Source organism: Struthio camelus, chromosome 22, assembly GCF_040807025.1.
Source record: "Struthio camelus isolate bStrCam1 chromosome 22, bStrCam1.hap1, whole genome shotgun sequence".
Lineage (NCBI taxonomy): Eukaryota > Metazoa > Chordata > Aves > Struthioniformes > Struthionidae > Struthio > Struthio camelus.
Genome location: NC_090963.1, coordinates 4,722,520 through 4,736,422, shown reverse-complemented (window position 1 = coordinate 4,736,422; position 13,903 = coordinate 4,722,520). Strand labels below are relative to the sequence as shown.

General features: G+C 44.2%; 1 protein-coding gene across 5 annotated transcripts in view; it reads right to left on the bottom strand.

Moving 5' to 3' along the window:
• The window catches only part of UBASH3B (ubiquitin associated and SH3 domain containing B), an 80,943-nt gene that overhangs the window by 12,954 nt on the left and 54,086 nt on the right, over positions 1 to 13,903 (bottom strand). For all 5 annotated transcript variants that reach the window (XM_068916533.1, XM_068916532.1, XM_068916534.1 and 2 more), the window contains 5 exons: positions 11,205 to 11,374; positions 8,747 to 8,955; positions 1,570 to 1,705; positions 1,258 to 1,378; positions 106 to 228 (listed from right to left, as the gene is read on the bottom strand). In XM_068916533.1, the coding sequence (XP_068772634.1) occupies positions 106 to 228; positions 1,258 to 1,378; positions 1,570 to 1,705; positions 8,747 to 8,955; positions 11,205 to 11,374 (759 nt within the window). The remainder of the gene's footprint in view (positions 1 to 105; positions 229 to 1,257; positions 1,379 to 1,569; positions 1,706 to 8,746; positions 8,956 to 11,204; positions 11,375 to 13,903) is intronic.

The following is a 13,903-nucleotide window of genomic DNA, read 5'->3' as shown; positions in this document are numbered from 1 at the left end:
TGATTCAATTTTTCTGCCTTGCACTTTCTTTTTCTTTTGTTGGGTGTGTGGGAGGAAGATACCACAGCTTTTTGGGCGAACTGTTGTCTGATGAGGACAACTTACCAACAAGTCTTGCTTGAGTACAGCCAAGCACAGTGATTGGTGCATCTTTTTCATAATCCCTGAAACCACCGCTTCTTTGAGGTAAGCTGTGAGGCATATTCAGGTTACTACGCACATACCTTCCTGTGAAGGAAAGTTGAGAAGCAGTTGCTGGAATTATTAGATCACAGAGAGGCAGACAGTCCCATGCCTGTTTCCACTTTCTTTCGTCAGTGTCCACACCTTGCTGGCACTGGCTAGACCTGACTATCAAACAATTTTCCCATGTAGGTTAAAAGTATCAAGAATCTGACAAAATTAAGTTAAGCAGATATATCAGTTCAAAATCAGCAGGGAATGTTACACATGTTTTTAAAGTTGTGGTTATATCAAATTTAATTTTGAAAAGGAAAATGATTTCCATCCCACAACAAATGACACCCCAAATAATTTTACACTTTTGCAGGAGGCCAAAATGTCCGTGCTCTTAAAATCTTAATTCAGAAAGAGGGTAGTTGTAAAAATCATCCTTGTTCTAATGCTTTTTGTTGCAATAAAATTTGGCTTTTTTTGCAATAGAAAAAAGACTAAAGGCGAAATTTAAAGTCAGCTTGAATGCCAGCTGTGAGTGTTATAATGTGCAGCTTCACTGCTGTGAAGCTATCAAGCATATGTAGGAGTTTACGCCAAATTCAGCCTTCAGTGCCTGCTTAGGGCATTACTGGGTTGAAGGCTCCAATTTACTCCCAGAAGGGCGCTCTAAACCATACCAGTAGACATGGTATTTTCATGTAGAAGCGAGAACCAGCTCTGCAAATGAGGCTTTTCCTGGTTCTCGCAGGTATTTGCATCGGACACTGACTACCAAAATCATGGCTTCGTTTATGAATCAAAATCTTCTTTGATGGGGTGGTTTTATTCTTGCAATTGTTTCCCCAGTATTAACATATGTAGCATTTATTCCCCAACTCTCCAACCAGCCTTGTGTTTCTGCAGCACTGCCACTGCAGTGCTCTGCACCGAGATGCTCTGCTGCTCATAAATGCTCAAACGTAGTAGAGTAACACTTTGTGTTAAGAAACTCCAGCTTCCATCTAAAGTTTACCCGATGCAGTTGTCACTATCCTTTCTTCATCTAAACCTAGATACTGAGACCCATGGGAGCTGACTCACCTTTGGCATCAAAGCACTGTGACAACCAGTACTTCCCAAAAACAACATCCATTCTCTCCCCATGTCTGCAGACAAAAAGGCAGCGTTTCTGAGGCCCTGGTTGACTGGTTATTCTCAGGGGCTGGAAGAAAAATTACAGGATATTTGACCATTGTCAAAGTGCAAGTGTTTCTCAGATCTAATTTACTAACGAGAGTCAGAACTAGACATCTTGCGCTTTACCCTAGTGCAAATATAGTTGTCAGGGAAAAGCCAGTTACTGGAAACTTGCTATTAAAACTGTGTGTGACATGTGCGTGCGGGGGTCCCTACCTGCATGTTCTGGCAGATAATCGTGAGTGGCCCTGCGTCCCCAGGTCCTTGGTCTTCCTGCTGTCTTCTTTCCAGGGCTCCATCAGTGAAGGCTTGAAGGGATGGGGACAGCGTGGTATTCAGAATTGAGTACGACCTGCCAAAACCAGAAAACAGTTGGCTTTGGGAATGCTTTAGACTTGCCCTCAGGCTTCAGTAAGGACGCTTCTGTAGTCTTCGGAAACTTCCGATAATTACGTTGTTCATGTTATTAAATTATTGTTTGCATTACAGTGCTGTTTAGAGAGCACCTTCCTAGGTGTTGTGCATATAGGAAGACACAAACACCGTCTCAAAGGGCTTTCTACTTCCTTAGGAACAGTTTCATTGAACAACAGTCCCCAAACTTTTGGACTGCTAGGCTCTGTCAGGTCTCACATGTTTTCATGGAAAGTACAGAGACCTTCCTCGTAGCCACAGGATGCTCGCTAACGTTTTCAGTGGATCATCCGCAAATTCCTTACCATGATCTTGCAGGCCAAAGTTTGGGAACCAATGACTACAGCGTTTTCACTCACCTTCATGCCATGAGCAGTTACTTGTTACATTTGAATAGCACTTGGTACAACAGCGTTTGATCTAGTTACTGTCTCTGGGCTTATTGTAGTATAAATGTGAAATACAACTAATAATTTGCCAGTCTATTGGATTGCTCTTAAGGGACCATTATTAATGTTAAATAGAACTGGAACATCCTTTTTGATACTTGCAAGATGCAGGCTGTTGTGTGAAGAGAATCAGCATGCAAAATCACTGATTATCAACTGAACTGCCTCTCATTTTGGCTGGCATGAGGAAAGAAAACCCCAAAGCTTTGGAGTTTAGAAGATACAATGGAAAGCTGAACCACAGACCTGCTTGTCATTGTGGGCAGTTTCTGGGGTTTCTGTGCACAAGAGAGCTTGCATCAACCTGGTAGGGATGTGGCACATTCAATCTGGATGTCGTTGTTTCCCCATTTTTCAGTACCATCTCTTTCATTTCCCATCTACCGTGGGAGTTTATTCTCACCGCTGCTTGCTGTAAATGTAGCCAAAGGGATATAATAGATCATATATTCCCTCTCAAAATGCTAATCTAATGATGCTCCCTCTGAATAAAGCCATCATGTCCAGATGTTTAAGGACTTAAACCAATATCCTCAGGAGTACACTCTGATAGGCAGTTACAGAAGCTCCAGTGACCCTCTGCTGGGTTTCATTTGTGAAGTCATTAAAAAAAAAAAAAACAAACAAAAACCTGTATCAGTTAATGTGTATGGTCATTTACTTTGACAGAAATAGTTGCCTTTGCTTGCACTTTAAGTGCCTTAAATATGTCAGAAGTTGTTTCCTGACTAACACCTAGTTAGGATAAAATCTCTGAGGGGTTTCTCATAGCTGTTAAAGTAACACCAGTGCCTATGCCAATGGAAGAAAAAAATGGGTCATCTAAATTTTTTCTAATGAACGGAATCTTCTGTGAGATCCTATAATTTGTACCAGTTTAGAGAAGAAAAGATTACTGTGCTGTTGGCCCTGGTGCTGGTCCCTTATCTGCAACAGCAGGCTCGCAGGAAAGACTGTGGGTGCAGCCTTGAGGGAGCATTTAACTTCTTCAGCCTCCTGCTCTTACTCTTTCAGCTCCGATGCAGAAATCCACAGCTGAGCATTGGGTAATCCTCTGGGGATACAGATTGTTACTGAAGTGTCTCTTGTTTTCATGGTGGGTTACTAGCTAGGGCTTGGGCTTGCTCCTAGGAACTGTTTCTTTCTGAGGAATGCGGGGTTCAAGTGCAGACAGACCATCAGAGGTCAGGGCAACAAATCTGTGCGATTTATGTATCATATGACTCAAAGGCATAACAGAAGTGGTAGATCTTGAAGAAAAGTTAAATGTAGGCAGGAGAGAGAAGCTGAGTGGATGAGCTGAGGGAAATTTTACTAGGTGCTGGGGTGAGAAATCCTGTCTAACCTTCCTCCTCGGAACATATCCGGGTGATGTATTGCAGGCAGAAATATGCAGACTGCAAACACGCTTCTAGCTGGCGGCATAAGGCCAACTCTGATCCAAAAGCTGTGTGAGTGGTTAGTGTGTGCCAAGCCCAGGCAAGTAAGCCCTGAGCAGGGAGCATGAAGAAACGCTTATCACTCTGCTAAGTGGTCAGCTTGGAGCGTGGGCAAAGCTAGCTCGTGCCTACACACAGATGTGTCTTCACTGACACAAAAACTTGAATATATCAACATAAGAGGAATCTGAATGTGTTAGGCCCCATTTCTACTACTGTACAAAGTGGATCTTGAGCCTGAGCTCCTTGCCTTTCAGTTTGTGCTTGTGTTGGCCAAAAGGCTGGACAGAGACCCCATGGAAATGACAGCAGTGTCAGCTTCCAACCCCTCTTCCCTTCTGAGCCTTTTCCTGCTTTGCCCATATGGCAGCCTTTTAAGGACACTGACCCAGAGAACGCTGAGGATTTGTTTGGTTACCTCTCTTCCCTTTACCCTGAGGAACTGCTGCACAATTGGAGACATTCTCTCTCTCGAAACCCTTATTAAAAGGCTGTGGACACTGCACTGTCTATTTCTAGATGCTAGGAATGGTTGGGAAAGATGAGGCAAAGGCATACGCCATCTTGCTGTGTCTGGAGAACAGCCGTCAGCCTGACTTCAGTGGTGTCATCTCTGTTATGCTGCTGGAAAACAGAAAGCACTGAAACTGTTTCAGCTTAGTCATCTTTTAAGCATAGTGCGTTGTTTGGAAGCTATTTCCAAAGGCTTGTGGTTCCTTGGCTTGACAAACAGAGACTGAAGGTGCCTGTGCAGACAGCTATCTTCTGGGTGATGCAAGGGACATGCCTTGCCTTCCTTGCACTATCAGTAATATTGCTGTGTCCCTGGAGGGGATGTGTGCCCTTATCCTCCCAGTCAGGCAAGGCCCTTAAAGAATTTAGATGCTGGATCAGAGGATGGAGAAAGCGTCTCCATCATGGCGCAACAAGGCTGGTCCCCAGCTCTGTGTAGGAAAAGCTGCTTCTGCCTTGTTTCTCATCGTTATTTAGAGGAGAAGGATCCCTGGGGAAAACGAACCAGCCATTGCTGCAGAATGGGAGGAAGAAAGAGTGGGAAAACCTACTGAGGCCCAAATACGGCTTGAGAAATTAGGATTGCTTCTCCTCCCTTTGCTTCCTCTGCCAAGCCTGGTTTCTTAGGCTTATTAAAGGGGCAAGGAATAGCTTTGGCCTCTTACAAGGAGCTGAAATAGACTGCTGTGTAATATCTGTAGCACAGCTTCTGTCCATTTTGGGGCAGAGGAGGAGAGTATTTCTGGCTTTGCTGATAATAGAAAAACAGTCAGGGAGCCACCCCAAGTTTTAGATTTTGGATGGTGCTGGGTCCACAGATAAAAGATAGAACGTTTTCTTTTGCCATATGACCTTAAATGCATACACGAGAAACCCATGGTATTGAATGTTTCATTTTTGTAGCTCCTGTGGGGAAACTACATTCTTCTACCTTAGCTGGGCTTCCCACTCCCTCTCTGGGCTCAGTATGCTGAGGATGGAGAACTTCTTCTTTTGCCTTGCTAGCCCACTAATTCACAGGCATGAAAGGCAACAGAAAATATCCTGCGAAATATCCTCTGGGGAGGTTTTAAGTTGGATTTTTTTTTTTTTTTTTTTTGGTTAATACTGAATCTGTAGTTCAGATCCATTCCAAGTAGCTTCAGCTTACTCTTGCTACCAGAGGAGGATTTTCACCTTGATATTATATATGAGGAAAAGTGTTATTTTAATTAACATACCTATGGCCAGCTCCCCTCCTTGGCTCAGCACAAATCTAGTGACATTGATACAAACAAAGCCAATTTCTCCCAGGAGGAGAGTCTGGCGCTTGTTTCAGAAAGGTTATTTTTTATTTGTGGGATTTGGAACTAGCAACAGAGCAGCAATTAGATGCCCTTGACTCTCATACTCCAGTGCACGCGTTAGTTATTTTGGTTGAGCAAAAGAGGGGAGGCCACTTCTCTTCTGTTGGGCTCTTTCCTGGCTGTCATCATCTGTGATAAGGGACTGCTCTGCCCTTGCTCATACAGAGGCTGGGGCCAGGCTCAGGTATGGCTGTGATGCAGCTGGAGCTGTAGCTCACACCGGGCCCAGTGCTAGAGCGTCAGCTTAAAAGCAGCTCCCATGGGCAGGTGGTTTGACCCTCTCTGTGGCCCTCCTGCTGCGCTGTCTGACAGCTTCTCCCCATGGTTGCCGGAGGGAAGGAGGTAGCTTTCAGCTGCTCATCTCTAGTTTGGCCCTGAGTGCCAGCAGCCGCCCCCCCCCCCCAGGAGGGCAGATGCACTCAGGGCCTTGACAGCAGTTATCTGCTGCATTAGTTGTGCTGAAACTGAATTCCCAAATCCTGAGACTTAAAGTAAACAAGTGAGAAGAATGAACGCCAGACTTTTACAGTGAGCATTGTGAGCTTGTGCCTTTTGCTTTCACTTTTTGAAGCTTTTCTGCCCCAACTCTGAAAAACAAAAATCAGCTGTCCTTTTTGCATAACCACATGGTTTCTAAAGCTAGGCCTTCAAGTACTGCTAGATATCATGTAATTCTTCTTAACATCAGCCTTATGGTGAGGATAGCAAAAAATGGGTTAGACAGGCTGAGGATCTGGGTTGTGTTGTGTGGGATGCTGAAGCAATTTATGTTTTCATTTATTTTCCAACCTGTAGCACTGACAGAGATCCAATACGTCTCTTCGCTATCCCTAGCAGGTCTGATCCCTGGCATGAGAAGAAATCATGCAAGGCTGTGCTACAGACAGCAACAAAACATAGTTTAGGTATACAGAAAATTCTTGGAGTTTTCAGAGTTACCAGATTAGAAGTGATTCCATTCTTATTTTTAGAAGACGGGGAAGGGATTCAAACCTAGAGTCTCTTAAGACACAGCCTGGTTTCTCAGGCAGTAACTCTGCCTCTGACAGCCTCTCCTATTAAGTATCTCATCAAGCTTGCCTTTCTTCATGATAGCAGCCTGTTGGTCTGCAGGTGAGGTACAGAACTTACTGTAGGGCAGGGACCTTCTTGTTTTCTGTTTGTACAACATTAGCTAGGAAGGTCTGTGTGTGAGGCAGAGCTCTCGAGGCATTACTTGGATATTAGCCATAAAAATGCATGCCCTGCAGAGGCTAGAGTCTAGCTTCTGTCTCACTCGAGTACTGCAATAGGGAGATGTTCAAACGCCAGTTTACGTGCAGATACTTGGGACGATGAGCTCTTTCCCTAACTGATATGCTCTTCCTCCCCCTCAATCTGACCTCTTCATAAACAGCACCTGGATGGGAGGAATACTAACAAGCTTACTCTGCAGGATTAAAGATTTGATCAAATATCCCAGAATAGCATTTTGCTTGCCACATCTTGTGTAGGATAGCCAGGGTGCTGCAGCCCAAAGTGAGCTGTGTTTCAGTGATCTGAGTCATCTGTGATGTTCATTTGGAGAATGCCAGCTAGCATTGAAAGATGGCCTGTTGTGACTAGGAGAAAAAGCTCCATGGCTGTTATTACTTTCTTCTGCTGCAGGGATGAAATAGGATGTGCCTGTGTATACAGAGACAGAATGAACCAGCCTCGAGAATCTGACCAGCGCTGGCTAACAGAAGCCTGGATCCCAACTCTGCGAACTGGGTTGCCATCTCCTTCTCCTCCACTGTGGCAGTTCTCTAGCAATCACAGTGAGTACTGCTGTGCTTACCTTCACGTCTGTGAAATTAAGGTGTCAGTTCTCCATTTGTCTCTTACCATGGGAATCCTACCATGAATACCTTGGTCTAGACTGCAGTGGGGCATAGGCTGTCCTTAGCTTACTATATTGTTTTGACCAAATGATGTTCTGTAACCTAATGTGCCTTGTGGGAAGCTGTTGTGTAAAGTGAGACTGTTTCCACATATGTAATAATATTTCTGATAAATGTTCCGTATTGCATGCTCTGGTTCACGATTTATACCCGTTGGTGGTAATCAGAGAAGAGGCATTTCCTTTCTTTGCTTGCCTGGAGACAAAGAGGTGCTGGAGTTAGAAAATGTTTGGCTTTCCTTCTAGTTACTGCAGTAATAATAATTCTTTCGCATGCTAGTGCCTAGGCCTCAAAACCCTTCCAGGCACTGTAAGAAAAATAGTAGAATCCAGTAGAGCAGACTGCTGCAGTGTAGGTGGGCCTGAGTGCATTTGGCTGGCAAGTTTCAGGGGAAGAAAGGACAATCTTGCTGCTTGGGCCCTGGAATGCAGACAGGAGGGTCTGAACTAAGTCCTGCCTTTATACGAACTCTCTGATTGACTTTGCTCATGTGTCTTTTAATTTCTTTAAGCCCTGGTCTTTTCTTATAAGGGAAGATGATTTGAAGTGCGATGGATAGGTTTGTTCTGTTTGACTAACGTACGAAAGCCCTTTGTTAGTGGTCTTCATTTCTCAGAGGGCCTTCGAAAAAAGAATAGATGACTGTGACAAGAGATACGGGTGGTAAATGAGTGATCTCTTGCTATGCTTGTCCCTGCCTGATGGACTTTCTGGGTTGTAGAGGATTCAGAGCTAAGTCAGGGCTGATTTGCTGAAGGGCAATGGTCCCTTGCTGTCACAAGGTTGTAACTGCTGTTTGAATAACGCCCGTGAAAATCAAGAGGCATAAGCTTCTGCAAAACTTGAGGCCTGGATCAGACAGACAACTAAGCACTTTTGAAAATCTTGCTAAGTATCTTAGGAACCTTGCTGAACCCCAATTCCTTTTCCCCAGGGAATTATACAAAAAAATCTCACTACCCAAAGTAATGCTCAAATTAAAGCTCTCCTGATCCCAATGCCATCCCAGAGGTGCCTACACAGCAGTGGCTCTACAGCAGCCATCTATCCAGCTCCATTAACCAGCAGCAACAGTCATATGAATAATAGTTGCTGTACCTTCTTAGCTAAATAAATCACATTGTCCTCTAACCCCATGCACAGGGATAGTATCTGCTCTTCCTTTTCTTATGAGATGGGGCTTTGTATGCCAGTCTGTTTCCCCCAAGTGACCTGAGAGACTCTTCACTTACTCCACTGCCCAGGCAAAATCCTAGCTGCTAAGCCCCCTTTTTACAGTGACAGAAACTGGACTGAGCAGCTTTACCTACCCATGAAACACCCAGGTCCCACATTCATCCGCCTTCGTGATGTAATTTTCAGGCAGTAGCCCAGAACAGCCAGTTGCAAGGGAAATGCCATAAATCCAGCCCTCACTTGTACTGGTTTGCTCCACTGGGGACATGAAAATAAAATCCCCTGGGACCAGCTCGAGTTCATCATCGTTCTGGGGGGTGTAAGGATAGATCACTTGCAGAGTCTGGTGGAGAAACAGAAGCACAAATGAATGAAAGTATTGTTAATGAAAGGGAACCTTTAGCAGACTGGGGCAGGAACACTCCCATAGCAGACCTTTAACCTTTCCAAGGTAAAGGTTACCGAGCTGTTTACCAAGGTAAACAGCTCTCCTTATAATGCATGACTTTGTGGATTATGCAGGAAGGCTTTAACTCTGGAGAATTCCTGCTACTTCCCACTCCTTGCTGTTGCAAAGTTTTCTTGATATTTACTCTCTCTTCCGTCTTTGCTTCCAGTCATGACTTTGGTAACCAGGATGGAAAGGAGAGGATGATTATTTAGGCTGAGCGAAAACGTAAGCGTGTGCCTAAATTTAAGGATCCTATTAAAAATGTAACCATATTATTAAGAAGACATGCAATTTACACCGTTCTGGTGGTCAGTGTCCATTGTTGATGTACCCGCTTGTGCTTGAAATAGAAGAGCGATTGTTTGTGTTGCTACTGCTTTTGAAGTTAAGGCAGGGACACTGTCATGGCGTAACAGTTTTGAATCTATGATATCCTGCTCTCCAGACTGTTCATGAGAGCCCACTAGAAGCCACAGGTGATGAGAAACACCGGGATGTGACTGCCTTCTTTTCTTTGTATTTCCTAAAATAAATAGGGTTAGGTTAAATAAAAGGTGGGGGAGAGATCAGTGAATGTAATTCTATAATCTTCTCTTCACTGAAGCATGAGGAACCCACAGGTATTAAAAGTCTATGGGAACGTTCCTTGGAAATGTTTACAGCAGTCTCCCATTTAAAAGGAGAACAAACATGTTCTTGTCCCTAGGCAAGTCTAACTTCTGCAGTGGCATCATGCAAAGAAGAGCTGTGATCTGCTGAGCAGCTCTGATCTCCTATGGTATCAGCCCATTTGCTCACTAGTCCTCCTAGACTGTTTGTGATGTCTTCAAAGGAAGATGGAAACTAGTCTCTGTCACCTGCTATCGCAGGGCTACAGCTTTCACACATGGCTGCCTAAAGTTATATATGCAAAGATGTGAGCTGATTTTCATCAGCTACTCCCTTTGCAATCGATGAGATTGTTGACGCCTTGCAGCATCTGGAGGACAAGATGACTCTGTAGACGGGAATGGAGGATGTCACGCTTGGGAGGTGCGGCCTGGGCTGGGTTAGAATGCCGCATGTGAGACACTTCAGCTCTCCAGAAGCTTTGGCGGTCGGTTTACTCCTTGGCATATTGTGTGCTGGACTAAAATCACTTTTTCCCACTCTGCCATTGACTCCGTGCATCTGATTTTGTACAAGGCATTTCGGTGGGATTCATCACCCCAATCTGAGGAGTCTAGTTAGCCATCTGAGCCAGAGCAGGCCCTTTCTGGAGCTTCCCTCCTCCAGAAATTGAATCATCTCATCCTGAGGTATAGATCATAGAGGGGTCAGATGACTCACTCTCTAGTGGTGCCTCTTTCCCTCCATTAACTGCAAAGGGAGCCTCAGGTGACTGACTCAGACTCAGATGTCTAACTGGAGGATATTTACAGAGAGGTGAGGTGAATCTCACCTGTAGTTCCTCTGTCCCCAAGCTTTCCGTCTGTAAAATGGAAATAATTTTTTTTTCTGTATATTGTGTTGGACAATAACAGTATTAAGAATAATATAGTCAGACAATTATATACTGCAGCCACAGGCTCTCTGAGTAGTTGTGGTATATATGCCATAAGGGTAAACTTTTCTTAAATGATGAGACTGAATGCTGTGAGTAATAACAATGTCAAGTCTGTACAGAGAGATGGCCAGCATTCAGCTTACGGTACTAGCTTGATTCTGAAGAGATCTGACCAACTTATGTTGAGCTAACAGGAGAGTCGTTGGTAGAATTAATTAATCCAGCAGGAAAATAAAACTGTTCCCACAAGAAGTGAGACTGATGACGTGGCAAGTCTAGACAGTGTGAGTAAAAAGCACAAAAAGGGAGGACGGTCTGTTGGTTAAAATGACTGATGGAAAGCGGGAGATGTATGTTCTTGAGTCTCCTTGCGGGACCTCAGGCAAATTCCTTAATGTCTATATAGCCTGCACTGTGTGTATAGCACTGTGTCTGTATAGCACTCAGCACAGGGAAACCCTGATTCAGCTTGCAGCTTTTAAGCAATGTTGAGCTGCAAATGCAACTAAAACAGTCAGCAATTCGCAATTCTGCTAGGTCCTCCTTTTTTTTTTTTTTTTTTGATTTTTGGACCGAAACAAACTCCAGAAATTACCTCGTGATTAACAAAGCGTATATCTCGGGAGAATATTGCAGCAACCCAGTCACAGCCTAGCTTGACATCGATGTTCTGTGCTAACTTCTCCAGCGTGGGCAGGTGGCTGGCTTGGAAGTGATAGGCTAGTGTCACATGGAGCTGCTTCTTATGGGGCTCTACGTGAACATCTGCAATAAGAAAGACGTCAGTTAACAACAACTGACTGTCAAGATTAGCAGCAGTCTCTCCCCTCCTTTTTGAAGGCATAAAAGCATCTATCACCTCTGAACAGGAGCAGTTAGTAGAACTTTTCAGATAGCTTAAGTAGAACAAAACATAGGCCAGTTTCTAAGAAGGTTTTGGGGAAGTCACACTTGAGTTCCTTATGTTTGGCGTAGCTTAGATCAGATTACTAGAGATTTGTGGTCTGCTTCAGCCTTTAGTCACACCAAGGTGATAGTCAAGACATCCTTGCCGAACTGCCCGAACTCATTTGAATGCAGCCAACAAGGGGTTGCTGCATGGTGAGATAACAATTACTGTAATTTTGAACACTTTTCCAGGTGCGTGATAGCCTTCCTCTTTCATTAGGAGCCGAGGATCTCTCCAAAATAAGCAAGAAAAAATGCATAAGTTTTCCTTTCCCTTCTCTGTTCATTCTCTTATACTGGCCATTACAAATCTATGGAATTTACAAGTTCATGCAAGTTGATCACAATTTTTCCTTGGACGTTAGCTGGATTACTGGTTCACCCACCAAGTATGAGGTATTACAAAACTGTGTGAATTGAAATTGGTAAGATAGTGATTCAAACTGATCCTGCAGAGAGAGAACCTATATTAGGGAAAGATTCAAGAAAGCAGAAAGGTGAAAGTATGTGAAATGTTGGAACTGTTCCAGTAGACATGAACATCATGGGATTCATTGTCTGTGTGTAATTTATTCTTGCTTATTCAACCAAAAATTGCAATTAAATTTGACTGATTATTCAGTCAAAATTACAGCTATTCAGAAACTTGGCTCTAACTGCCAGCCATGGGATAGCTTTTCAAAATCATCCATCTTGTTTTTGATCAGCAAGAAAAAACATACTCTGGATCTCTGAAAAAGCCCCAGAGACTTTAATGTGATAGCCTGACCAAGCTGTGGACTGCAATGCAGCAAATCAGCTTCCCCACTAAGAACCATCCAATTTGGTCCTAGTTGGAACAGTCTCAGGGGGAGAAGTTTGCTGGAAGCTGTTGATGCTTCCTCTTCTGATCAGCATTTTGCCCCCTCTAACTGTGTTGGTATGGAGGGTACATCCACACTATTCCGGGGGAAACCTGAACTGTTCTGACACGGCTGCAGCACTTCTTGGACCCAGCTAATACCTCTGTGCTTGTTGCTGCCTTCCCAGATGTGCGCTTTCAAAGATAACGGCCATTTCCTCCCTTTTTTGAAGGGAAGAAAACTTCTAGGTCACTGTCAGCTAAACACAATGTGTTACAGAGGCATAGCGAACCTATGACACATCCGTGTCACTTATTCTGAACCTGAGGCAGAGACTTGTAGCTGTTCTACATGGCGTTAAGGGGTGCCTGTCTAGCATGGAAACGGTCTTGGGACTGCCATATCTTGATGCAGTTTAACTCCGGGGTAAGCCTGTGAAAATGAAGGTCTAAATTTGTTGTGCTTTGACTAGCTTAGGCCATGTGCAACAGTGATCGAGGGTGGGAGGATTAGTCAAGGAGCTGTTACAGTTCTCCAGTGCTCTGTTCTGACTTCCAAGTTTGGAGGTAATCAGAGGACACCCCGAGAGCCAGTTCGGTAGCGGAGACTGTCGGAGCACAGTGTGCTTTGGCTATCTTCCCTTTCCCTGTTCATGATGCATTCCCTGCACAAGAAATGGTGGGGGATCAGATGAAGGAGCCAGTTCTCTTGATACTGAGAGACTTGTAAGAGATTAAGAGCTATTTGAAAAGGTTCCTGTCTCCGTTTTCAGGACACAAGAGCCCTTTTCACAGAGCCCTGTTTACACCTCAGAAATTCAGTGGAAAACCAAATACAACCTTTACGTTGCAGAGGAGAGTTTTGTGACAGAGTGGCTTGAGGTAGTGAGTCGAGCAGGAAATGCTAAGCCTCATAGACAGAGCGTCTATCTGAAAGGTTAAGGAACCACCAAATGTCAACTTCCCTTTCAGGAGATAACACTTGAGAGTAAGTGTGAGGTGGTCTTTGAACTGAAGAAGCACAGAAAACCAAAGCACTCAGTGGGTTGTTCCTCTCTCATGTTCTTAGCCTTCAGGCTGCTTTTAAAAAGCATCACATGTAAGCTTCACACATACAAGCTTTTGTTCCTGATGTCATCAAAGCTTTTGTTTCTCAAAATGCTCCTCCTGGGGACTAACAGCACAGTCAAATCTGTTGCAGAGCAGAACAGTATTTAAGCTGATACCTTATCTGACAGTGGCCAGGGCTAAATAATACAGGGGATTTCTTCAGGCATGAAATTGATTCCTCCCTCATCCGGTATTGAACAGAGTGTGCAGGGAGGATAATATATGCCCTAGTCAGGCTGCAGACTGAGGAAGGTGCCACAGCATCTCGCTTACTGCAAGTGCCTGCGTAGTGCCATTGGCCTTGCTGAGTTTGGCCTACCATTATTTACCTCCTTTTTCAGGTACAAACAGAAACCCAAAAGTCCCTACTCTTAACTTTTTCTCTGGCCTGCAGA